This window comes from Chanos chanos, chromosome 13 (genome assembly GCF_902362185.1).
Source record: "Chanos chanos chromosome 13, fChaCha1.1, whole genome shotgun sequence".
Lineage (NCBI taxonomy): Eukaryota > Metazoa > Chordata > Actinopteri > Gonorynchiformes > Chanidae > Chanos > Chanos chanos.
This window is the reverse complement of record NC_044507.1, coordinates 5,483,775-5,510,000: the sequence shown is the minus strand read 5'-3', so window position 1 is coordinate 5,510,000 and position 26,226 is coordinate 5,483,775. Positions and strand designations below refer to the sequence as shown.

At 42.5% G+C, this 26,226-nt stretch overlaps 3 protein-coding genes across 3 annotated transcripts in view; all 3 read right to left on the bottom strand.

Moving 5' to 3' along the window:
- Positions 1-3,178, bottom strand: part of LOC115826672 (1-phosphatidylinositol 4,5-bisphosphate phosphodiesterase gamma-2-like) — a 7,991-nt gene extending 4,813 nt beyond the window's left edge. The window contains exons 1-5 of the mRNA XM_030790557.1: positions 2,995-3,178; positions 1,526-1,675; positions 650-743; positions 468-515; positions 90-174 (exon numbers count right to left, since the gene is read on the bottom strand). Of these exons, the coding sequence (XP_030646417.1) occupies positions 90-174; positions 468-515; positions 650-743; positions 1,526-1,675; positions 2,995-3,178 (561 nt within the window). The remainder of the gene's footprint in view (positions 1-89; positions 175-467; positions 516-649; positions 744-1,525; positions 1,676-2,994) is intronic.
- A 3,785-nt stretch (positions 3,179-6,963) lies between these two features.
- Positions 6,964-12,031, bottom strand: LOC115826981 (MTOR-associated protein MEAK7-like). Its single transcript, XM_030790935.1, has 7 exons — positions 11,873-12,031; positions 11,478-11,708; positions 10,854-10,998; positions 9,271-9,669; positions 8,850-8,968; positions 8,161-8,343; positions 6,964-7,074 (listed from the first exon to the last, which is right to left on the bottom strand). The coding sequence occupies exons 1-7, from the start codon at positions 12,029-12,031 to the stop codon at positions 6,964-6,966; spliced, it is 1,347 nt and encodes a 448-aa protein (XP_030646795.1).
- A 9,508-nt stretch (positions 12,032-21,539) lies between these two features.
- On the bottom strand, positions 21,540-26,201 carry LOC115826819 (coactosin-like protein). The gene is made up of 5 exons (XM_030790727.1): positions 26,150-26,201; positions 25,923-26,039; positions 25,498-25,580; positions 22,146-22,303; positions 21,540-21,735 (listed from the first exon to the last, which is right to left on the bottom strand). The coding sequence occupies exons 2-5, from the start codon at positions 25,997-25,999 to the stop codon at positions 21,625-21,627; spliced, it is 429 nt and encodes a 142-aa protein (XP_030646587.1). The 5' UTR covers positions 26,000-26,039; positions 26,150-26,201; the 3' UTR covers positions 21,540-21,624.
- Between the last annotated feature and the right edge of the window lie 25 nt (positions 26,202-26,226).

The window sequence follows — 26,226 nt, the reverse complement described above, 5'->3', positions numbered from 1 at the left end:
TCTTACAGTAAGCTGCGGCCCACAGAGGGAGGGCGGGGGGGAGGGGAGGAAGGGAGGAGGGGGAGAGATAATAAAAGATATAATCGTACCGTAAACTTGTCCTTCAGGAAACGAGTGCTGGGAACTTTGAAGTTGATTGGAGGCAGCAAAGATTTCAGCTCTTTCAGTGTGATACTAACCAACGACACAGAGATGATCCACATATATATCGGCATATAAACAAGTAAATAAAAACAGCTGAGATACAAGTTGTGCGTTGTGAATCGTAACAACCACATTCTATAAAGACAAACATTTCAAATGCTTATGATAACTGTATATTTTTCATAGTGAATGATAGAAAGGGCTGACACAACCCAAAAATTACGGTCTTAAGCTTCAATGAACACTGGAGAGTTTGCTATATATTATTATTATTTACAGTAAAAATAGCGCTTGTAAGGGATTAGAACTATAGGATAAAACACCTGTTCTTCTTCGTCTGATCAATGGAATACATCTGTTTTCGCTGCCAACTAAAGAAAGAGAGAGAAAAAACAAACTGATGTTAGACACACTGAGTTGCTTCATCTGGGTAGATACTGGCGGTTGACAAGCACATGTGTGTGTGTGCATGCGTGTGCGTGCGTGTGTGTGTGTATGACTGTACCTCTCTACAATGGCTGGTGTATGGGCCTCCAATGTTTCCTTCCTGAGTAAATCCAACCCTGTGAGCCATTTCTCTGCATCCTCAGGTGAGTCAGCTATGGAAACACACACACAGACACACACACACACAGGCTCATACTCAGCACAAACATACCTATGCTTAAAAAAAACATAGTGAGCAACACCCGTAAAACCCAATATACCAATACTGCGTTCACAATCAGTTCTAACCTCAACATATTCAAACCCACAATATGACTGTTATTCTTCATTCACATAAGAAAGAGAGAAAACGTCAAGCAAGGATTCCTAAAATGATACATCATATGGTAAATGGATGTTACTCTCAACCACATGTTCATAACAAGCATATCATATATGTAACATATCATGTAATATGTAACATATTAACCCTAACTAGGCATAGACCTGCATCGGGTCTGAGTAGCATGTGGCACTGTAAAGCCTTCTGTAAGATGACAGAATCATTTCCAGTCAACGTACACAGAGACACATTCTCAGTGAATTTTATTTATTATCTTTTCTCTTGTTCAAACCAACTTTTTAACGTGCTTAGTTTGTGAAATGCATCATTCTGTAAATGTGGTATCTAACATGGCTTCATGAGTTAATTCCCAAGGTCAGAGGGCTACGCTCGCCACAAATATACATCCGCGCACAAACTATTCAAATGTCAGTATAGATTCTGACAAAGTACACATGTGCAGAAACACTTCAAACACTCGTGCACACGTACACACACATACACACACGCACACATGCACACACACACGCACACAAATGCGCACATACACACACATGCACACATACACACACACGCAGATGCATGCGTGCATGCACACACACATGCACTCACCTCCCAGACTCAAAGTGTTCAGAACAAACTGAGACCCGTAGAAGATGGTGAAGCAGGTGTTGTCTGCGTGCTTGTCTTTGCTGTCTTTAAACCGCTCAAAGTCCTTTGAGTTCTTCCCCGGCCGCACTTCCCGGATTTCAGCCAGGTCCACTAGAGAGCACAAAAAAAACCAGCTCTGAGGCACTGCTCCGAAACCACCTAACTGCAAATCTCTCTCAATCACCATTGACAAACCACAAAGAACACAGCGCATAACCTTTGTCAAGGTAGCGTTGTCTGAAAATAAAAAGGTTTCATGCATCACCTATCACGCTGGCTTCACCCCCCCACCCCCCCCCCCCAAGAAAAACAAACGCACTAAATTCGAGCGTGGACAACTGAACATACATTCATTTGTATGAAAGTTACATTTGTTTTTGATACATATATACTGTCACATACTGAGGTACAAAGATCAGACATGAAAACCACCGGAGGAAGAGGACAACAGGGCCACTGACAGACAAGCCACACACACACACACACAGAAGAACAGAGACGGAAGAGAATGAGAGCACGCTCAAACTGACTATCGTCTACATAGGAATAATATACAGCTAAAGGAAATGGGAGTGAGTGAGAGAAAGATAGAGAGAAACAAAGAAAGAGAGAGAGAGAGAGAGAGAGAGGAGAGAGGGAGAGAGAGAGAGAGAAAGAGAAAAGGCAAGTGTTTAAAGGGAGGTGTGAGTTCTTAAAAATTGCTCGACATAACAAAAAAAAAAAAAAAAGAAAACACAATACACAGCAATGGTCCAGTTACCCACTTTTTTTTCCCTTTTCCTCAGTTCTAAGGTATTTTCACAGTTTTCAGCTGGTTCAAGGGAGGCCCACAGGACTGCGCATTGCTGTGTACGCTAGTGCAACAACCCTGTAGTCCTGCTTCCTAAGCGCTTTTTGACCAGTCTTTGACTTGATTCACACATGATAGCTCTCAGCAAGCACCAAATGCATTGTTTAAAGAGGGTACAATGGACAAGAACTTGAGAATTACATATTGATCTGAACTTGTTTTTTGATCAGAATACTTCCACATGTATGAGAGTGTTGCATTTCTGTTTTTCTCTGACTAAAACCCTACAGGATCAGTGTAATATGGAGGAGAGATGGACACTAAGCTAACATGCCCTACTTATATAGCACTTATATTTTCAACAAGCTCACAGGAAGCTATGGAGATGCGTTTACACTCTCCTCAACAACTCAGTAATTCAAAAATCATTTTTTTTGGCTTTGGCCTTTTTTTTAATGTTTGTAAGTGACCGATACTACTTCCATACTTTTTTTGTATATACCACTTCTCTTGAAGACTAGGTCTGAATTTCACACTAGCATTATAAAGAAAAACAAAAAGAAAAAAAAACTTGTGTTAGAACCATAACCCTAACTTCATCACACGTTTAGTCTTTTCCCTGTGTGAAGGAGGTACTCACAGACTCCATCTGTCTTGTCGGCGGTGCGAGTCCAAGCCACCTGTCTGGTCTCAATAATCACCTGCACAGTCAGTCTCTCCATCCTCTGTCTGAAGACGGTCATCACGATCCCCATCTCCAGATCTCTCTTTATCTGACTCTTCTTATACTCTGTCAGCTCACCCTGCTTACCGCGACCAGCCATGGCTGAGTCTGGGGACACACTGGAACACACACACACACACACACACACACACACATTAAGGTATGTATAGGCCCCAGTGAAACACATACAATACACACACACACACACACACACACATTAAGGTATGTATAGGCCCCAGTGAAACACATACAATACACACACACACACACACACACATTAAGGTATGTATAGGCCCCAGTGAAACACATACAATACACACACACACACACACACACACACACACACACACATAGGTTACACAAAAGAATTCAGTGGCACATACGCACAGCTGTCGCCAAAGGCCTTATTTGTGACTTGAGATTGACCGTTCTTCATTTGATTGAGGGTAGGATGAGGGCTCGTTTCCAATCTTTTGGGAATCGGTTTCATTTAAAAGACAGTGATCCCAGGGATGTTCTGAAAGGCTTACGGTCGGTGTAGCAATGTCAATAAACCTGCTGCTTCTAAATCTACAGAGTGTCTGGGACTTTCTGTGCTCCATGTAGATTTTTCTTTCCATGCTACGTACAATCTGGTGTAGACAAGCATGTCTTTTTTCCTCTGCATTTCATGTCTTCACAGCGTACATTCTATCACACACACTTCATGTTTCATTTGCAAATTACTGTGAAACTTGATGATGTTGCAAGTCCTTTTTTTTTTTTTTTTTCGCTCCAGTTTTGCTTGTGATTCTATCTCACTCACTCAGCTCAGTTAAATTCACCTCAGAACATCACAGTTTTATATGGATGCATCTCCCAAGATAAAAGAGTTTTTAAAGTATTAGTTAATCACCCCGCAATACACAAGGATATCAAACCCTGGAAAATAGCTCCGACATTTCAGAGGAATAGTAATGTCTATTTCTGCATTACTTATTACTCTTTATATGTATCTCTAATCACTGCGAAAATGCTGGTCTTTGTTTGTGTTGAGATACAGCATGCCTGTGAAATTGGGGGGGAGGGGGGGGATAACAGTGTTGCGTGGAGTATTTGAATGCTTTTGAATGCTCTTTGAAAGTCAATTTACCTACAGATTGACAGAGAGGATAGTTTCTTCATAAGACGACGATAGTAAAATATTTAAAACCAAAAGCCACACTTTTGAAACCTAACTGTCCCAGTAGTGGTTTACAGCAGCAGAAATATTAACAGCAAACCTTGGTGGGGAAACAGTACGCCATTTGTTTGACAGCGACAAACTCCATCAGTCTGTTTCCTTGATCACTGTCCCATGACAAGCAAAATAGTATAGGCTATGCCTCACACCTAGTTCCCCATGTCAGACGTTATTTGCATCGCAAATGAGAAGCGAGAGCGATGCACGATGGCACTAACCCACAGAGAGAGAGAGAGTCCTTCAGTTTAGATCAAACATTAACCCAGAGTCCTTCATACCTGTGGCAACCTTTAAACTAATCGAGCAGCGTGTGCCTTTGGGCTCTAAATGCCAAACACAGACCCACTTCCTTGACGTACTGACATTCCTTTAACGCTCTACAGACACACCATATGCCTTAACAAAACGGGAATATTTTTTACATGTTTTATAAGCAATGTAGTCCGCGGGGTGATACAACAATACGTATGCTAGTACAGTAGCCGAAATGTGTGTGTGTGTGTGTGTGTGTGTGTGCGTGTGTGTGTGTGTGCGCGCGCGCGAAGGGCTTCGTTAAATGTAGAACTGTCAAAAGAAATAAAAGAAAAATGCAGTTTTGCCTTCGTAATAAAGTTCATTTAAACTATAAAAAATTGGAGAAGAAGAAAAAAGATTCCACAGTCCTCGTAAGGACGAAGGCTCAATTTAACAACAATGTAACTAATTATTATCACGCGCACATTGTGACATATCCAGCTAAGCTTGAGTTAATGAAGATTGACATGCATGATGATATGCCTAAAGGACCCCGCTCTTCAAAATGTAACGGTAACGCGACAGTAGGGTACTATGTGCGGATCATTCAGCACTTTAGTTAGCTAAATTCCATCGGTGGTTAAGTAAATAATGAGTGTTTTAAACTGTAGTATTAAGTTTATGTTTACGGCCAGAGAACGTTCTTCCCCACTGTGTAAAGTATATTCCACACCCGTAGTACGAAACATCACACAAAATAATTCATAAAACAAATAACAACTTACCTGAATGAAAATGAAAGTTTGTAATCACGTCGTAAACCGCCCCCTCCGCAAATAACTTCACATTTAAAAACGTAACAATAAAAAACAAAATTGATGAAACTAGCGGCCTGCCTTGACGCAAAGTGGTCAGTTCCTCTATTCGTCAAGCATAAGGAAGTAAAGTTAACATTTTAAGAATAGCTGTAATAAAAAGATCCGGAAGAAAAGATGTTATCTATGCAAAGTCCGTCAGGACGCGATAGATTCAGGAGACGCAGAAAGAGAGCCTAATATCCATCGCAATGGAATCCCAATACATTTTTTTGCTAACGATTAATTTTTTTGCTCTCATGTACGGTTTACACCTATCCTCTGCTCGTAATTTCAACTGCATTAAACCACAGTCGCGGCGTCAGTTTGACTTCGGCCACACGGAATATGAAAATGAAAGCACCTGCTTAGCTTTTGCACATCTTTTGCACCGGGTGCGAGGTAAAGCTTAGACAACGAGAAAATAAATCTCGTAAAGTACATCCAAAACCATGCAAGCGAAATATCAGAGGACATAGTTAACATCAACAATTTGTCAAATAGCATATGTATAGAGGCTTATAAGAGAAAGATATATTAGAGCAAACCGCTTTATCGTGCTTTACCTTTTTAGATACAACTCATCCATTCATAATGTAAATGAAAAGGAGCGTGCATGGAACTCCTTATTTCCATATGGCGTCATTTTACCAGAGATTTGCATTAAACAAGATAAAGCGAGCTCAATTTACAGAGAAGCATGTCATATGAACTGAAGTAAACACGAATTTTATGGTGATAGTAAATATCCACCTAAATGTCAGTCTTTTGGGAAGAAAGGGGTTAACCCGCGAGCAACGAGAAAGGCAGGATTGTGATATTGAGAGAATGTGACGGTTTCTAATTCAAAAGCCTGATTTTTCTTAGAGTGGAGGTGACGATTAACCTGAAACTCAGTTGCATTCTGAATGAAGACATTTCGTTTACAGTTCAGATCAGTACAGAGCTAGTATCAGTCTTCGTCTAGAAAACATAACCTACTTGAAATACAGATTTGAGCGCGTGGCTCCCACGTAACATATCCCAGCAGAAGGGCAATTACGAGCAGCATAGGTTTCAAAATGACAAAGAAATAAACCCTGATATATTTGGAATACCAAGATTAGGCCCAGCAATTAAGTTGACATAAATGGCATTCTCCCTTAGTATAATTTTAATCGAATTTAGACAAGACCTCTGTTCCAGACACAGAACACAGTAACAATGTGATACCATGCCTTACAAATCCAGATCTAGGATTACAACAGAGTACAGGAGTTTACTTTAAACATTTTTCCCCCTCTCCACAGGGAGAAAGAGCAGCTGTGCTCTGTCTGAAAAAACGGCAAATGTACATTAAAATTTAAATATAATTCTACAGAAGCAATTACATATAATAAGCAAGCAACACTGAAATTTTAGATAGTGGTTGTGAATCAACTTCACTGCGAAATCCACTTCAGTCTCTGAAACAAGCAACCACCAAAGTGCTCTTCAATTGTTGTTCTTAAAAACAACTGCCCTCACTGGTAGACTCAGTCTAAAAAAATAAATAAATAAAAAATCCATCATCTTTTCCTATGTCTGTCAGTGGCGTTAATCCTCTTCAGGCTCTCTGAGGCCTTGGCTGTGGAGTGTTTTCCCCGTCATCTCCATCATAGCCTGGACCTCCGGGTCTGCATCCAGGATACTTTTCTTATTCTCATCCTGCCCAGTCAACAGTCAGACACCGTAAACAAATACAATAAGAAAGTTATTTTAATAACTAACTTACATTAGGTCAGCTTACTCGCACTGCTCATGGCGGTCTGAGATGGTCAAATATACCTCAGAGTAAAACAGTAACGGTTTAGAGAATATGTATACGTGGTTTAGGTAAAAGCATTCACATTATTGTGCCTTTTTTGACACTCTAGTGCCAATAAACAATTAAATCAATAAATGATAAATATATTTACCTTAGGTAAAATTCCAAAATTCACACATTCATACATACACACACACACACACACACACACACACATATACTCCAAGCACTTATAACTCCAAGACAGTGCTCGAACGGGAGGGTGAAACTCTGGAATCACACTCAACTGCTGAACAGGTTTTCTCAGTTTGAAAGTTACCCTAAGCTTCCACAGTGTACCTCATAATTGTGCAATCTTTGTTTGTTTAGTTTTTTTAACCTCCAAATTGCACTTACTCAAAAGAAAACTAATTCAGAGGACTGGCTTGATATTTGATGTTGATACCACTTTAATTTTTTCTAAGGTGTGTCGTCAGTTCCTTCGCTAAAAGACGTGAGGGTTAAAGCAGTTGCCCTCTGAGGCCTGGGTTTAAATGAAAAAAAAAAAGTTACTGAAATCTCTGGCTAAGGTGAGGGAAACGAATGTTAATTGTTCAGCTCCAGCGAGATGTCTCAGCATTTTTTAAAGTCAATGAACGGGAGTGGCCCAGACTTCACAAACTGCACGCCGCACATTTTCTGTGAACTCGACGGAGATGGTGCTGTTCCGCTAAACAAAAACTGACACCTCTCAAAAATGACTCAGGGCTGCTATCACTATGAAAGTGACTTCCAAGGGTTGAGTCCAAAAGATGTGAAAGCATATGTACTCAAACTGTCTATAACTGTCTATAACTGTCTATAACTGCTCACAGGGAAAGTGTAGAGTCTGTTGCGAAGATCAGCAGGCTATGAACAGGGGAGAGAGAGAGAGAGAGAGAGAGAGAGAGAGAAAGAGAGAGAGAGGGGAAGAAATGACCAAACAGAGATGGTCATGTGACACCCACCTGTTCCTGTTCCTCAGGGGGCTTGCCTACACCCCAGACCTCCAGCCTGTCCAGGGTGAAGTCCTCGTCGGCCGACAGCTGGGGGCTTCCGTAGGTGGTGCAGCGTGGCCGGGCGCGACTGTGACCGCGGCCGAAGTCGTTGTCCAGCCACAGGCCGAAGTAGCCATGCTGGCCTCCCATTCCCTGAGGAAAACAGGTGAACAGACGTTCTTAAACAGACGGGATCACACGACTTCTCCCTCTCCTGGAGACACCCTGGAAAGCGCGCGTTTGACCGAGCATCGGGTTAAATAATACATATAATGAATTAGAATAACTGAATAAATTAAAAGAATAAACAAGTATACATACACATATAAAGTATAACAGAACTTAGATAAAAGAGATTTGGTTAACTGAGGCTATAGGATGGGAGCTGCAATATAGAACCAAAGGACATTAATTCATCTCCAAACATATCGACAGCAACATGTAAAAAAAAAAACTACTATGGTAGCAGAGAAATCCGTATTAATTACTGTCACAAATATCTGTGTGGTGGGTCAAAGCAGAGCAACGTATGTGAAAGACTTAAACAGGGTTAGGGTTAGGGTTAAACATGTTAAAAACGTATGTACGGGTGAAACATTCAGAGAGGGTGTGACGGCAGGAGGCCTGAGAGTTGAGTTGGAACGGTAGTGATATCTCACCAGGCCATTGGGCATGGTCTGCTGGCCCTGGTTCAGGTACATGTAGTGCTGGTTATATCCAGTGCATGTGAACACACGCATAGAGGGAGACACCGAGAATAGGAAACACCTTGAGTCCCCTGTGGAAACGCAGAGTGTGAGAGCGCTGTCCGACACATTCACACGCCAGCTCAACAGTGTCATGGAATTCATCTTTGGGCCAAACTAATAGCTGGTTCACCATAACCAAACAACTGTGAGATGTGATAGAACTTTGTTAAATGGTCTTCCATTTGTCTGTCTTATCAGATGTCTTCAGTCAGTGCTTTGAAAATTTTTGGCGGAAACATTAAATGCTAACACACACGCGTGCGCGCGCACACACACACACACACACACACACACAAACAGATATCCCTTTGATCTTTTTCACCAGGCTCACCCTGGAACTGAGGTTTGATCTCCCAGCTGTGGGAAGCGAAGCCGCCAAAGACATGTCCCCGCGTGTCTCTCAGCAGCAGCACAGTGGGTCCGCGGCCCTTACAGTTTCCCACCAGTCGCGTGAAACTCTCCCCGTGCAGCTGCGTGGAGAACAGCAGCCTCCAGGGGGCGCTGCGACCCTCGGGCAGGTGGGGCGTCAGAAACAGCAGCGAGGGCACATCCAGCAGGCAGCGTAATTCACTCCACGCCGTCTCCCGACACTGTGGGAGCAGGGAGGGAGGGAGACGGGAGGGTAACCCCACCTCCAAGGCCTCCGCGATCAGCAGCTCCATGAACAGGGCCACGGCGGAGGTTCTGAACAGCCAGTCTTCCAGACACGAGACGTCATACGCCTGTTGATCTGAGGGAGAGTTGGTGGGAACCAGTCAGTTATTCAAACTGCATCTGCAATGGAAACTGTGGAGGGCTGTGCAAGGGCTTACCACTTTTATACCACCACTACTTTTTTTTTTATCGTTTTGAAAGATGGAAAAAGGTTTTGCTTTTACTGCTTTTCAGCCTTTTCTCAGTGGGTCTCTTAAAACCCCAACACAAAACCCAAACGTCAACGCTTAAAAGACTGGAAAAATGTTAAATTTATCAACTAGAGTGAAAATTGTACTTTTTTTTTCCAGATGGAAAAGTGTCATTATTTTTTGCATGTGTCCCAACTGACAAAAAAAGTATGACATTGTCTTTATCCTGGAGATGGATTTGGTGGAGAACTACAAATATCTGAGTATTGTGTTTGATAATGGGTTGTGCTTTCAGGCTAATGCAGATGCCATTTCTAAGAAGGTACAGTGACATCTTTATTTCTTGAGAAAAACGAATCCTTTTAATGTGTACACCAAAATGATGACTCTGTTCTACAGAACTTTTATGGAGTCGGTGTTGTCCTTTTGTATTGGGGCGTGGTTTGGGAACCTGAATCTGGCCAGTAGGAACAGGCTTGGTGGTCTTATCAGTGTAGCCAGTAAAGGTACTGGGGTGAACCAAGCACAGCCCTTTGACCTTTACCACCGGCAGGTCGTAAGGAAGGCCCACGCCATGTTGGACTGTACTGACCACTCCCTGCAGAGGGAGTTTGAGCTCCTACCTTCAGGCAGAAGATATACAGAGTTCCAACTCCCAGGACTAAAACATTCAAAGACTCTTTTGTTTGCACTGCAATTAGTAGGCTGAATTTGCACAAATGATTGCACTAACCACTTTTTGCACTCTGCAGCTTGGCACATCTTTTGTTTTCACATGCAGTGATCTTCCATTGTACTGTACTGTACTGTTATCTCTGTGTCCTGTCTAGTGTGTTGTCTTTCATGTCGTATTTATGATGGAGTGAATGTGTTTTTTAATACCTGGCTGCAACCAAATGTCCCTTTATTGGGACAGTACAATTTGACTTGACTTGGACCAGATATGAAACCTTTCTTTTAAAACAATTTAGTGCCCAAAAGGCTTCCATCTTCTAAGATTTTTTCCACGTGTCCTCAGGACAAAGCCAGACAGGGAAAAAAAATCATTAATTTACTGTCACTCATGTACCTGGAGGCTTCAGCTCAGAGCTTAACTGTTCAGCCAGTAACTTCACCCCCTGCTGGCTGTCACCCATGCGATCAGGTCTCCAGCCACACAGGCGCCCCCTGTGGGTCAGAATCTGCAGCACTGCAGACACCAGGTCCTCTAAGAACTACAGAAGAGATTTTATTAAACTCCACAACCTCATAAAACCTGCTGACACGAGATTCAGTTACGTAACAATATACAATTACAACGGGACTCATCTAAATTCTTCTGAGGCAGAGGAACCCAAATCCAGTCCTGAAAGGCTGCAGTCCTGCAGGTTTAGCATTAATCAACCACTGTTGTCTGTGAATGGCTGAAGAGTGCACACACCTGTTTCCCAGGTCAAATGAATGCCGAATTAAGCACAGAAAAAGGGGGACAAAAAAAGGCAACAGAACCATGGGCGTCCAGAACTGGACTTGAGCACCTCTACTCTGTAGCCTCGTACTCTGTTCTCCCCTGACAGCACCGCTACAAAACAAACAAAGCAGGTGTCCTCCAACTGTCATTAACCAGGCCTGTATCATTTTTCTGTTTATTAGTTATTATATGAGGGGGAACGGCTGTGACAGACAGGCCCAATTAACCCAGAACGAGTTTCACCTGTCTTATGTTGTCAATAGTTGCAGAAGTCGCCTTTGACCCCTGTGTCATCGCCAGGACAAGGGGTGCGCGTTCCTCTGCGGTTCCCCTCAGAACGTCAGCCAAGAAGATGACCAGTTGTTCACGACTCACCCCACTACCTTGGGGCAGGGGTACCCCAGGATCAATGCTCTGCATGCCCTCAAACACCCGTAGTATCATGGAGTCAGGGGCTAGGTTCCCCATTGTCATCTACGTAAAGTAAAGGGGATGTTTTAAGGCGTGAGCCAAACAGGCTGCAGTGTTCAAGATTCTCAATAACATGACTGTGTTGATGTAATATATGGTATCCACAGGGTCTTGCCATAGATGTAAACGCAACACAATGAGCCTTGGATGCTCTTAGCATGCCTCACCTTCAGCGTGTCCAGGGGAATACACTTCGCCGCTTTATTAGAGCCGCTGACAGGGTTCGCACTATACAGTCTGTCAAAGACTCCCTCCACTACGGGACGTTCGTCCGGTCGAAACCGGGTCAGGCGTTTTTGCACAACTACACTTTCGGTGTTCCCCATGGTTCTACAGGCAACGCATGTCAAAACTAAATACGACTGTTTTGAAATTCGGAAACGGTGTTGCAAATGTTTGATCCAGTTGCGAAATGCGTTAAACCAAAGCAATGCATTAAACAAGACGTCTAACGTATTGCAACAGAGGTATCCTTTGACCCGTTTACAACAAAACTGAATGGTTAGTTTCAGATGGAAGATGTGTTACCACAGATAGTTCCTCTTTGGAGTCTTTGGCGTTTCGGAGGAACCTAGAGGAACAATGTTATTTCTATTTATTAAACTAACTGGAGCTTACAAACAGGAACAAAAGATTGCTGTTTCTTTAGAGAAAAATATGATGGAGATTTGCCCCCACACTGATTTAACATATTGCTCGATTTAAATACAATCCTACAGCATGTAATTTGTCCACGACAAAGTATAAACAAAAATGCACTTCCTGTACTTTTGAGAGTGCTTGCAAAGTAGCCAATTAACTTGCAATAACACTCTAGGTGTCTACGCTGTGTCCAATTGCATGCCGTTGTAGACTCTTGTTATTGTGATTGGTTCAAATCTGAGCGACGCTAGTATTTCTTCAAGGGCATCATATCAGCATATTCCTGCGCAAAATTAAAGCACGTTCAACGTCCAACACCACTATGATGATGATGATGATGATGATATATTAGCAATAACTGCCGAAAGAACTAATACTTTGTAAGAAGAAAAAAAAGTCCATAAGAAATTTACTCTCACATCTATTTAAAATGTGTACTCCACACAGTTATGCATACACTGAAAGACCGGTTAAAATACTAGGACTATAAAACGTAGGGAAAAATGTATCTGTTGGCCTGCTGGTATAAGGTATATACAGAGAGAAATATTGCCAGGTACAACTCTGAGAGACTGGAGGGAAGAGTGAGAATGAATACAAAACTTCTTTAGGGAGAATATAGGATGGTGTAATATCCAGTTCCCCCTGTTAATATTTATGACATCTATAAAGTTTTACTCATATTGTCACACGCAGTCAAATACGTACACAAACACTGTACGTTCAGTTCCTTTCTCTCGCCTATGAGCAAAATGATCGAAGAGAAACGAGTACATTAAAAAAAAATACTAATCCAACATCTGCAGATATTGGTAAAACTGTGGAAAAATAAATCTTTATTAACGGCAATGAAGTTAAAAAGTAAAACACACAACTCTAATGAATATTACATAATGTACATGAATACTATAATACTAGGAATTCAATTCTAAATAATATAGTGGGCTACACAACACCATATGTTACACTGTGAATGTCCTAAAGGCGAGAAATAAACTTTAAGAAAATAACAATCCAAACCTCTCCTTCAGAATAATATTTCAGGAATAATGTGTACTGACTTTTTAAGACAGATTTTGAAAGTTAAAAATATAAACACAAGTAAGTTAAAAATACTGAAGGGTCGAAAGAAAACTGATCTTCAAATTTAGTTCTTTGAATTTTCAATGCAACTCGCATCTAACCCTTTTATTCTTTTATTTGCCAGGAGAGGGCTGACACACGCAGCCAGATGGCGCTCATTAATCGCTGGGAAATGTGCAGTTCTGTCACGCAGAAACAGCAGGCGATGAATAACGCCTTTTAAGGGCATGAGATATCGTAGTGCGCTGGGCGTGATTTCATGTCGGCCGCAAAGCAACGACTGTCCTCTTTTGCAAACCGCGGGGAGTCTAAATACGTCAAACAGCAGTGCTCGTGGTACACGCTCCGCTGCCGGGTTTTTTTCTTTCTTCTCACGTTAACACTCATCCAAAACCTTTTTTTGATTTCTTCTATTTAAAAACAGTATCAAGGACCGTAATACGTGACCGCATAGGTGTAAGGTACACGAACTACTCTTTGAAGCACTTTTAAAGATTTAAACGTCATTCAACCTTCTCGCAGCGTGCAGGCCTGGCTGACTCTCTGCTCATGCTGAGGACTAAATTCTTCCCTATTGAGTGGATCGCACGAGCCAGGGCATTATTGTTCCAGCAGGAACGCATGCTAAGCAGTTGACATTTCAGAAGCACAGGTCCCGGGGTCTTAAATTCCAGCAATGCGTTAGTGTTTACAAAATCACTAACTTGCAATGTGATCTCTATGAGACATGCGTGACATCGTTCCTTTTTCTGGGATGAATATACAGCGTCTATTATGGATGTTTTGTACTGTCTTTAGGCCTAGTGAATTGGCTCTTTCTATGTCATATGTCTGCACATTCAACAAACCAAACAAATATTAGATGTTTGACGGAGTTAGGGCTGACACGGTAAAGTAACAACAACTTTTATCAACACCAGTGTGAGAGACACAAACACTAAAAAGATGCTTCTGTCTGACTGACTGTCTGTAGCCAGATAAGAAGGTGAAGTGAATGAGAGATTTAAAAAAAAAGAAAAGAAGAAGAGGAAGGAAAAAAAAAAAACAGTGTAGAGGTGTTTATAAGAACTTAAACAAATTGGATATGGCACCGTGTCAGGAAAGGAAGTCTCTGAGTCAAAGAGATAGAGCAAATACTTGTGGTTTTACCATAGCAACACAAGACAGTAACACATCTGTAAAGCCCTGTCACAGCCTATGCTAGCATTAATGCAAGGAAGAGAAAGCAAACGCAGATCCTCAGGTTAATTGAGTTACAACACGTGACAGTCTCTAGTGAGTCATCTGCAATTCTTGAGCAATGTTCTGTATATTGTAAATAGCCTCCTCTCTGAAAACCTCTGTTACATTACAGACCCAGATACATTGTATATGTACCAAAAGTGTATGCACAGAAAATGCACAATTCAGATCACCGCTGCTCCTCTTAAATCATTTGTTCAAAACTGAAGTTTTGGGGATCTCGTTGTACTGTCGCCCTTTACCAGATTAAGAGTAATCAGCTAGGCGCTGATGACCTGGAGGTATTTTCAGGAAAAAGAAAAAAAGAAGAACATAACTGAACAGACCCGAACAGGAAGTGTAGATGAACAAAGCAACATTTCAAAACATATGGACTCAGACATTTTTTTTTTAAAGCAGAATATGAATGATATATATGACAGGCTGTTGATGTAAGTCATAATATCTAATAATATTCAACAGAAGTGCTAAAGCTTAATTAATGAATTATAATGACTGAAGCCTGCTAATGAGATGTGTACCTAAACAGTCCTGTCTTTCCAATCCCACAGGGCAACAGCACATTTGTTCCGGCCCAGCAGCGACACACCTAACTCAGCTCATCAAGAAGTTGATTAGTGGTGATTAGTGAATGACTCGGGCACAGTATGTTTGTGAATGGGCCACACTGATACACTTCTGTTCTTCCTTAGACCTGAGCTTTAGGGGCGAGTTGTGTGTTTTCGTCAGTGTGTGTTGTAGTACGTGTTGTCATTAAAAGGTCCAGCTATGAGTGACGTGAGTAAAACATTTGGTGACTGTTACATAATCAGGTACACTGAATGAGACGGGGGGGCTGTCCGATCTGAAAGAGCAATTTGCCGTGCGTTCGTTTTTGAACATGTCTCAAACAGGTACAGACAAATGCTGAATGAAATGTACTAGCCTGCAGTTTCAACTCTGTGGCTAATATGGACTTTCTCGTGAAGGCATTCTTGGCTTGATATGTATCACTGGCAGAAACCCCTCAGTTACTGTCTCCAGCTCTATCAGTTGCAAGTTGAGGCATGAAGTGAGTCTCTCTCTCTTTCTCTCTCTCTCTCTCTCTCTCTCTCTCTTATCAGCACTTCTTCTTTTACTTCTGCCACCTTCTTTACTTCCCTATATGGTAAAAGTCACTGCACACTGACTATACAGGAAATGGTGAAAAGTTGAGCGCCCACACTTTAACTTGCAAACACACACATGCACACATACCCGCGCACACACACACACACACACACAATGCACGCACACACACACACACACACACACAATGCACGCACACACACACACACACACACACACAATGCACGCAAACCACAGCTGTGACTTGAGCCTCATTGTGTTCATTGGTGCTTGTCTGCAGAAAGAGTAATACTGACCTCACTAGGGGGCACTCTTCATTTTTCCTGGAGTACAATCCAATATTACGAGAAGGAAATAAAAAGAAAAGAAAAAAACAGAAGCGAAAATACATATAGAGCAACTAAAGAACACTCTTTAGAAATTTCACCCCACCCAGACATAGAGACACATACACACACACACACACACATACTCACACAAACACACTCTCTAGATCTGTGTTGTACTGATTGTGAGAGCATTGAGTACAGCTGATTTGGCTTTGCAGTGTGTGACTAACACATGACTACTTTGTCCTGTGTGTTTCCCAAGTGGTCTCTGTCTTTTCAGAAACATGTCTTTAGTCAGCGGATGTACACCACATGGTCCATGCTTTCTGCTGTAACTCTATATCTGACTGATGTCATGGGCTTACGTTTGATATTTGCCTTGCCTCATTTGGGTGTTCCAAAGTAAAGTCAAATTTGCTTTGATAGATTACTGTGACATTGGCAGGGTTGCATAAAGCACAGGATATGTTGGTAACGCTTGGTTACACCTCAAAAATGCTCGCAGAATTACGAAGAAGTAGAAATTAAAAGAAAAAAAAAGAGGAAGAACGGGAGAGGGCGGTGCAGGGTGATGAAAGTGTGGCTGAGCCACTGCTGTTAGATTATACTGAACTGTGAAAAAGTATTACATTTAACAGTACCAGACTCTCCCCGTTCTTACCTGCAGTCAGTCTGAAGGGCTGCTATCAGAGCATTTCTCCAGTTCACAAAGGGTTTTATTCATCAGAGTGAGTGTGTCCATTTTAAACAGTCTGTGAGCTTCCAGTGATTTATAACTGTGTCATAGAGCCTGTTCCCTAATGATTCACAATGTAATTACACAGCTCTCCTCGCAAGCTAAGAACAACCCCCACCCCCCCCACCCCCCCACTCCCCGAGATTGTGAGAGTTGACCTTATAAGGTGACCTTCACATCTGACCTTTTGCAGCGAGGTCATGTTTTAAGTCTTATTAGAAGCTACATGCAGATGATCAATAAATAAACAGCTGTTTTACTGTGGCCATTGATCCGTACATAAGATAATTAAATGTGAATTCTCCAATGGGATGGCAATGTAAAGGCGTGTGTGTGTTAGAGTGAGAGAGAGAGAGAGAGAGAGAGAGAGAGGGAAAGGAAAAGAGCAAACACAGGCTTATTACTGATATCCAGAGACTTGCCACGACATAAGCATTAGCTTACAAGCCACCATGATTCAGAGTGATATCACACATTTGTTTAATTTGTTTCGACTCCTTATTCACACACACACACACAAAAAAAAAGGTGAGACAGGAACTCAAGGACAAGATTAAACAAGTATTTCTTATCCCTATCTCACGGGGGCGAAGAGAGACCTGTAATGAGCGCTAAACTGATTTCATTTCAGGCCCCAGTGAACATTATACTGATATGTGACATATTACGGTTATTAGCTGTGAGGTATTTGAAAAAGAACCTTAACACGTATTTAGACCTCTATTTCATCCTGGTCAGTGTTTCTGCTGCCCACTGCAGTCTACTGTAAGTAGGACTGCTCTGACGTGAGCTACTGATGGACATAAGTCAAGTCCGGGCAACAGAACAGCTTCTTAAGTCAATAACTTAGCGAGCTAAGACAGATAAGTACAGAGGGGAAAGAAAACCCGTCATCTACTGGTACATTCAAAGTACCATGAGTCTGTCATAGTTTGTGAGGTAATTTACACCTGCACAAATTAATATAAGTTTTAAATGACTATAATAGACTGTAATTGACAAACGTTCACAACATCAGCTGTGAAGCAATGACAGATTGATAATAAATAAAACATTGAAAATTCACTAGTGTTAAATGAACTGTATGATTGTTTACACTGTCACACACCTGTACAATAAAACAATAAAAGCCCTTACAAGTACCTGAACCACTGACTCAGCTGTGAAACAGGGGCTTTTCTCTGCTCTGCTTTGCCTTGCCATTTGAGAGTGTAACAAACTTTGAAGGATAAGAGTGGCACACTGGGGCAGAAAAACGCTCCAGCAGGAACTACACCTATACTGTATCAGTGGCTCTTAATGGGGAGTGTTGGAGAAAGGTTGTTGGAGTCTGTGTCAGGGCCCTTGCCTCCATCAGCAGGTAGGTGGTGTTGGTACTGCAGCAGTGGTGGGTGGCTGGGCGAAGAGAAGATCATTAAGGCCTGTGACAATGACAGCACTGTGCCAGAGTCGGAGTGGCGGATACAGGAGCATTGAGTAGTGGCCCATTCAAACCCCCCCAATTCACACGGGCTGAAAAAGGGACCCCCCCCCCATCTCCCAAATCCTACCCCCCACCCTTTTCGCCACCCTTTCTCCAACTCCAGCTCAGCCAAAACAACCTCTGTAACACACCCCCACCCCTCCGTCTCACCCCATCCCACCCCAACCCACTGCTGAAAAATTCCCTGCCTGGGAGCCCAAAAGACAGCTTGGGTTTGGTGCATTCAAAGGAGCACATGGAGAATGGAAATCTCAGTGTTTGTCCTGATGCAAATTCAGCCAGCGACAGAGAGCCGCCAAGGAGCAAAGAAACATGCGCGCACACACACACACACACAGCCCCTCTGTAGTTAGGCCTGAGCTTTGCTAGAACACTTCATATTGGAAGTGTGGGGGTTGGGGGTGTGGAACCTTTGAGCACTCAGAGGGAGAATATATAGGGAGATAACTGATCCATGAGAGCAGTTTCACTTTCTCTGCCTGGGAGGCAGTTTTCAGCCCTGACTGCATTTTTTAAACATGCTGTATGAGGGATTGGTAATGGGTTTACTGTAAACAATAATGAGGCACAAGACGAATGAACAAACAAGCAAGTAAATAAATACAAGAAAAGTGATGATGGATGAGAAATAGTTAGAATAACTGACTGGATCAGTAGGAGGACAAAACATGCACATGCAGATGACTCTTCCCACTCGCAGAGGAGAGAAATGCACACACAAACACACACACACACACACACACACACACACACACACACACACACACACACAAACGCACGCATACACGGGTTGTAAAATATGCTGGTCTGGGAGTCCTGTGGAATGCAGGAAGGATCTGAAGAGAGTTTGCTGGCAGGAACTTCTTTTTGTGAATCTATGTAGACACTGGGCAGTCTGCTATAACAAAGACACACACACACTAGCACACACACACACACACGCGCGCGCACACACACTGGGATTGAGCAGAGGGCAGGCAGGCAAGAAGTAATCTTGGCATGAGACGTGGAGCTGTCAGAACACGCACACCTACTCACACAGAGTAAACAGGGCCAGGCAGATTAGCATTAGCCTGAGAGAGAGAGAGAGAGAGAGAGAGAAAGAGAGAGAGAGAGAGAGAGAGAGCAAAGACGTATAGGTGAAGAACAAACGACCATGGGAGAGTGAATTGGAGGGCTCTTCTGCCACTGCGATGAGAGACACATCCAGCCCCAAAAGTCATTAATCTCATTAATACAGTCCCAACTGACACACTGCCGCACCTGCCTTCCAACACATACAACTCCCAGCAAGATTAATCACAGCAACAAACACAGACAAATGTACATATACACAACTCGTCAACGCGTGTGTACACACTTATGTACACTCGTCATGTCAAAATTTACCCCGAACAACCTGGAAGTTCTCGGTTAAGTTCTGGATTGTTTACCAGCCATGCACAGATATTATGTAGTTAATGTATGCAAGTAAAGTACGTTAATGTAAATTCTTAGCTGTCCTCCGGTGATAATCCTAAAACCAAATTATTAAGGACATGAAGTGGTCAAAGTGCATCATCAAATTATTCAAAAATTAAACTTATCTGTAAAATAAAAAAATGCATTTGAGCATAGTTGCTCTTTTAAATTGAAATGTCTTTGTTTCTTGCCATACTTTGCCTGACGCTTAACTCACTGAGTCACTCTGGCCATCAAAAAGCCTGTGTCATAGAGGCAGCCTGAGATTGGCTTGCAGATTATAGATTATCTCATTAGGGAGTCCAGTTCACATCTGTTGGACTAAACTAAACTGTGCATAGGGAGCAGAGGGTGGGGGATGGGGGTGGGCAGAGAGGGAGAAAGAAAGAGGGGGAAAACAGGAAGAGGGACAGAGAACAAGAGCAGAGGAGGGGAGAGAGAGAGCAACAGAAAAAAAAAGGAGGTTAGTAGACAGAGGAATAGGGGTGAGCAGGGAGCATAACTGACAGACTTTGGAGCAGAGTAGCTTGGCTTGATGCTGATTGGCTGTTCCCCTGACAGTTAGTGGTGACCATGACAACCCCTGGGAGTCTCCTAAGCCCCATGGGACTGTTCAAATGTATGCAGAGGAGGAGTAGTGCCAGGCGTAACAGGGGCATAACAACTAAAGGAGGGCGCAGAACAAGAGTCCTAAATAAGCGAACTTTAAATTTAGGAGCTGAAATGTTCTATAGACTTCAGTGAAACTGAATGTTACACCGGTTCCCAAGTCCAGTGACATCACAGTCATCCCCTTCATTTTCCACACGCACACAAACTCACTCTCTTGCACACACACACACGCACATGCATACACACATACATCAAAAGGAACTGCAATATTAAAAAAAAAAAAAACATTTTATTTTGAAATGTTTTATTTTTGTGCCCATATTCTTTTTGACATTTTCTTTTCTTGGCTCCTTGGCCACAATGTTTTTTTTCCAGAAAAGTAACAACAGATTACACTCTTGCAACAAATAAAAATCATTATTTAAAAAGGAACAAAAATGAGATTTGTTTCAGTTGAATAAGAAGAAAAGCTACACCAGAGAAATGGCTTCTCTAGGCTTTGGGGCTGAAGAGATATCCTCCTCCTATTGGATCTGAGGACAACATACTGATCTAAATCCCACCCCTCTGTACGAAGATTAGCCAATCACAGTGTAGTGTCCGCAAACACACACACACACACACACAGACACACACATACACACACAGACACGCATGTACGCATGCACACTCCCCATGATGCCTCTCTCTCCATGGGAGATTGAGGCGGTAAACACAGTGGTCTGCATTGAGGGGTGGGACAGGGAGATGTCAACAAATAACGCTAGGCTGAGATCTGAACCTCCACTGCCTGAGGTGGGCGTGTCTTTGGACTGCAGTATCACAGTCAAATCACAGTGATGGCATGGCATATCCAATCAGGAGCCGATGAAGTATTCTCGTATCAAACTCTAATTGATCCAGTGATAATCATGGTACAAAATAAGACACCTCAGGTCAAAACAAGTCCAAACTCACAGCCATAGCTGAGATTATAATGAGATGATAAACAGTACAGCAGATAATTCAACCACAACCATACTATGGAGAGGGGCAAGGACAAGACTGTGTGTGTATGTGTGTGTGTGTGTGTGTGTATGTGTGCACGTCTGTCTGCATGTATACATGCGCGCGCATGTGTGTGTGTGTGTGTGTGTGTGTGTGTGTATCTGTGTGATGTCTCCCCCATCCCTCTCATTCAAACCCCCCGACCCCTGTTTTCCTGTGTCTGTGCTCTGTGGGGCTCTACTCCGCCTGGGCGTCGTAGTTGGCTCCCCCCGCCTTCTTCAGCTCGTTGCGGAGGTATGCCTCCTCTAACTCTCGTGGATCGCTGATCATAAACTCCTTGGCAAAGTTCTGTGTGGAAAAAAAAAACCACACACACACACACACACAACAGAAGGTAAAGATCTTGACACAACTGATATGGAAAAAAAAATTACAGATATTTCAATGTGAAAAGAAGATGCGTGAAAGCATGCAAGAGTGCACAGAAGGGAGAGAGAGAGAGGGAGGAGGGAGAGAGAGAGAGAGAGAGAGAGAAAGAGAGAGAGAGAGGGAGAGAGAGAGAGAGAGTCCGCAGGAAAGTGAGAGATATCTGTACTTTATCAGAGCCTTGTGGTCAGGGTCAGGTAGAGAACCACATAGTGCTCATTGGGCAAGAGCATTTGCATGCTCTGTTCTAATTTGTTTGGAGGCTCTTCTGTTTTCTTACACCTGTAGCGTCAAGTCGAAGTAGTAACAATCTGTGTTACGTTCCAACCAACCTGCACGACGTCTTTGACCAGCGTCTTGTCGGTGCTGATCTTGGCCCGCTGGAGACCGCTTATGTTCTCACCGATCCAGGTGATGAGTGTGAACTTAGCCCTCTTGCTCATAGCATCCCCTGTCGTGATCCTCACAAAGCCAAACAGACGCTCGTCATCTGACAGAGAGAGAGAGAGAGAGAGAGAGAGAGAGAGAGAGAGAGAGAGAGAGAGAGAGAGAGCGAGTGAGCGAGCGAGAGAGAGAGAGAGAGAGAGAGAGAGACAGGACTTCAGAAACTGGGCTTTGAAACATAAACAGCAGAATATCTGAGAACCTATATTAATCTTTATTCATCTCTCTCTTCAGAGTTAGCTTCTAGTGTCCTGTCAGGTTTCCTCAATCCTGAGACCAATCTTGAGCATAAATTAAATTGTACTGACAAGCAACGAAGAATGTCCAGATACCAGTACAAAGAGCTTTCTTGAGTTTACTCATCTTATGACAAAGATTTCTTTTTAACAGGACTTTGAAAAGAAAGGCTATCACGGTTCCCTTCAAATTTTAAGTTGGAGTAGACTTTTTGTTTGTTTCTTTGTTTTTGTTTCTTTTTTTTTTTAAGTTTGACCAGATTTCCTGAGCTCTATAGCATTCCAGAGAAAGTTCATCTGGACACAATTTAGTGAAATCAAGTCCAGGCTAGCTGGCCGGGCAGACAGACAGTACATAATGTGTGAATAGAGGAGAATGCTGTGTTACTGAGGCCCTTTTCAATCATAATAAGCATGAACAGAGGCACACTAGCGTCAAATGTTTGGCTCGCCACCAAACACAAACAAGGCAAAATGGAGAGAATGGGAGAAGAGGGGAGGTATTCAGGTCAACAGATTGATTGAAAGTGGACAGTTCAGCCTATGAGTCTGTCTCTCTCTCTCTCTCTCTCTCTCTCTCTCTCTCACACACACACACACACACACACAGAGGGCTGAGAAAGAGAGAGAGTGAGAAGTATATATGCCACAGTAACTCTTAGGGCATCTGCTCTCTGATGCACGATGACTGCATTGCAGTAGCTTTAGGGCTGCGTTCAGACACAAGTTCATTTCCACGTAGTCCTTGAGAAAGAAACTCTGCCAAATATCTTCACTCACCACTGAGATAACATTATTCATTGGCCTGTCTCTTCCTTTTCAACTTTTTTATTTGGTTATCTTATCCAAGACATCTCAATTCTTTCTATACGTAGAAATCTATGTCTGTCTCATGACGAAGCTTTGGAAACACATTTACATAAGCATTATTTCCCTCTATTGATTAACTTTATGAATGAACTTTGATTCCTTGCTTTGAACCTGTTTGTTTCATTCACCCGCACTACAGGGATTAACTTGAATTTCCAGGTAACAGAGGCAACTTGATCTTTGTGTGTCACATCACGTGACAGTTAGGTCAACAATACACTGTGACAGTGTTTGAGAGAACATAAAGATTCACTAAACTACTGAATCCACATCTGCCTGTCCTGGTTCCCTGCCACTCCTCAACCCCCGCCCCCCCCCCCCCACTTTCTTTTTGTTCTTCACTGATGTGGGAGGTAAAAATCATGTACTGTTTGTTTACCAAAGCTTGTTAGACTGGCCACAGGAATTTAGCTCACTGTGAAACAAAGTCACTTTATTCACAACTCAGACCATATCTAATATTACACAGTTTCGTGTTCATTAACTGGGTTTAATATTAACAAGCTGCACAGTGGAAACTATGATATGTCAGTTTGTTATCAAGTCTGACTGAGAGTTTGAATGACAAGTAATAAATATATAACAAATTATCATAAGAATACATTGGTGTAAATGAAGAATGATATGACTCACTGGCCATTTAGACAAAGAGCCATGCTAGAAAAACTAGACACTTTTAGGAAGTAGTGTGTTCTGTGAACATAACTTTATATGGTAAGTAGTGGAGAAGTGCGATCTCTAGTAATCAACTCTGTATTCACTCTGATTGGATGAGAATATTCTTGTGGCGTTTCCCGTAAGTATAGCTTGGCTTCCTCCAATTCTACTTCCCCTGAGGGTCTGTCACAATTCTCTTCCCTCTGAGCGACTGCCCGCTGCCGTTCTAAACGCTGACTGAGCATAAATGTCGCTTTGACAACCGCACCGCCACTGTGATGATACAGCGGAAAGGAAAAAAACAAAAAACAAAAAAAAACAACGAACAGACAAACGTGATTTGGTAACTCTTCACTTCCACAAGACACTAATGTATTTTCTCCGAATCTAATTAAATCCACGTGTATTTTTAAATTATGTTTTTTTACGCCATAAACTGGTGGTCCCCTCCTTCCTCTTTGCAAGCGACTAATTTCCCAACAAGGAAGGTATGTGTTTCTGATATCAAAGAAGCCAATTCAGGTTTAATAGGTCTCGTGATCCTTGAAGCATCAGAGGTTATGTCGCTATGCGAGCCCCGAAGCGTTAAACTAAAGCAGAGTTTTCCGTGGGTATTCACTAAGCGCTCACAAGCGCAGCCACAGCGCTCTATTTGGTGAGCGAGAGCCACGCCCAGTTCTATTAAGTTGGGGATGAGAGAATGAGAGAAGGGAGAGTGACATCATTTTTCTCCTCTCATGGGGGTTACACTCCCATTTTCTGTGCCAGAGAATGAGATTTCGTAATTCGACCTGTGCTCATGTGTTTAAAACGACGCAACGTGAAACTGTACGAGAATCACACGTTGTAGTAATTATTTAACGGAAAACGGCCAGTGCTAAGAAAGGAAACTCATAAAACTTCACTAAACTAAACAGGATCATAAAAATGCCACCAATCATTTTCATCACGTGATCTGAAACTCATTTACCGAAATTTCGAGGACAGGTGCATACTTTGGTTATAGTAGGTACTTCCTGCAGTCCTTGTTATGTGCATACGGTTCAGGAAAGGGGCCGTAGCCTGTTGGAACTCCGACTAATAAACTGACTACCTATTACGGACAGAGTTGGACCAGAATAAAGCGTCACATCGGAGAGGGCGTCACAAGTAGCAAGCAAGAGTTCACGAGAAGAGACAAATCATGCAACAAGCTTCAAAATGATTTTGCTCAGTTAAATGTTGCATCCGTATGCCGACTCTGATTGGTTGCGTCTGAAGGCGCATATCTCGAATCTAGATGAAATATCAATTGTATGTCTCGTGATGAATGAGCACACAGTCAAGGAACTGACATAATTAGCGGGTTCTGGTCCAGCAAAACCGTATTACACAAGGTTTATGACACTGTAGTTCACCCAGAGCTTTCACAGAAATAAACGTAGTACATATCCGTAATTAAAGCGAATGAACCTTGCACTGTGTATGCATGGCTTACCTGTGCACAGCTTCTTGAAGTCTTCGTAATCGGCCCCCTGTCCTGCTGGCACAATCATGGAGCCGTCGTATTTGAAAGCAGCCCTTCGAACAATAGAACATAAGTGGCAGATATTAATCCAGTTGAAGACGAACAGTCAATTAACTGTGAACATTATGTAAAGCTATCTGTTGAATTGTCTGATAGACATTGTTACCAAATTACGGTAAATCAGTGGGCGCATCCGTGATTAGTAGCAACTGATAATAGCTGAATTCAGTCTATGTAACTGTTGAGATTAATTATGAATTAAAAAGTGAATGAATAGCTCCCCATTGTTCGACCCTCTTATGAAATCCTGATTTCCCAACTCTCCACTAAGCTGGAACGCAAACCCCTCAGCACTACATCTAACACCCTGATCAATGCCTGCCGCTGTTACTCACCAGTTTATGTCTGAGTTGTCGTCGCGGACCAGATTGTAAGATTCTCTGCAAGCCTCTTTATCGATTCGTGTTGCCATTTTGACGGACGCAAAGAGAATGGATAAGTAGTACTGGTGCCTGTGCAAAACGATCAAGGTTATAGAAGTAAATCAGGGAAAGACAGCAGAAAAAGCAGCAGTCTTAAATCCGAGATGAGACCTGGACAGCAGACGGACAGCGATACTGACAGAAATTCCCGCTGCAGGCAGATGAGGCTCCGCTTTCGATACAAAGAGCTGCGCTTAGCGGGACGTGTCCTCTCTCA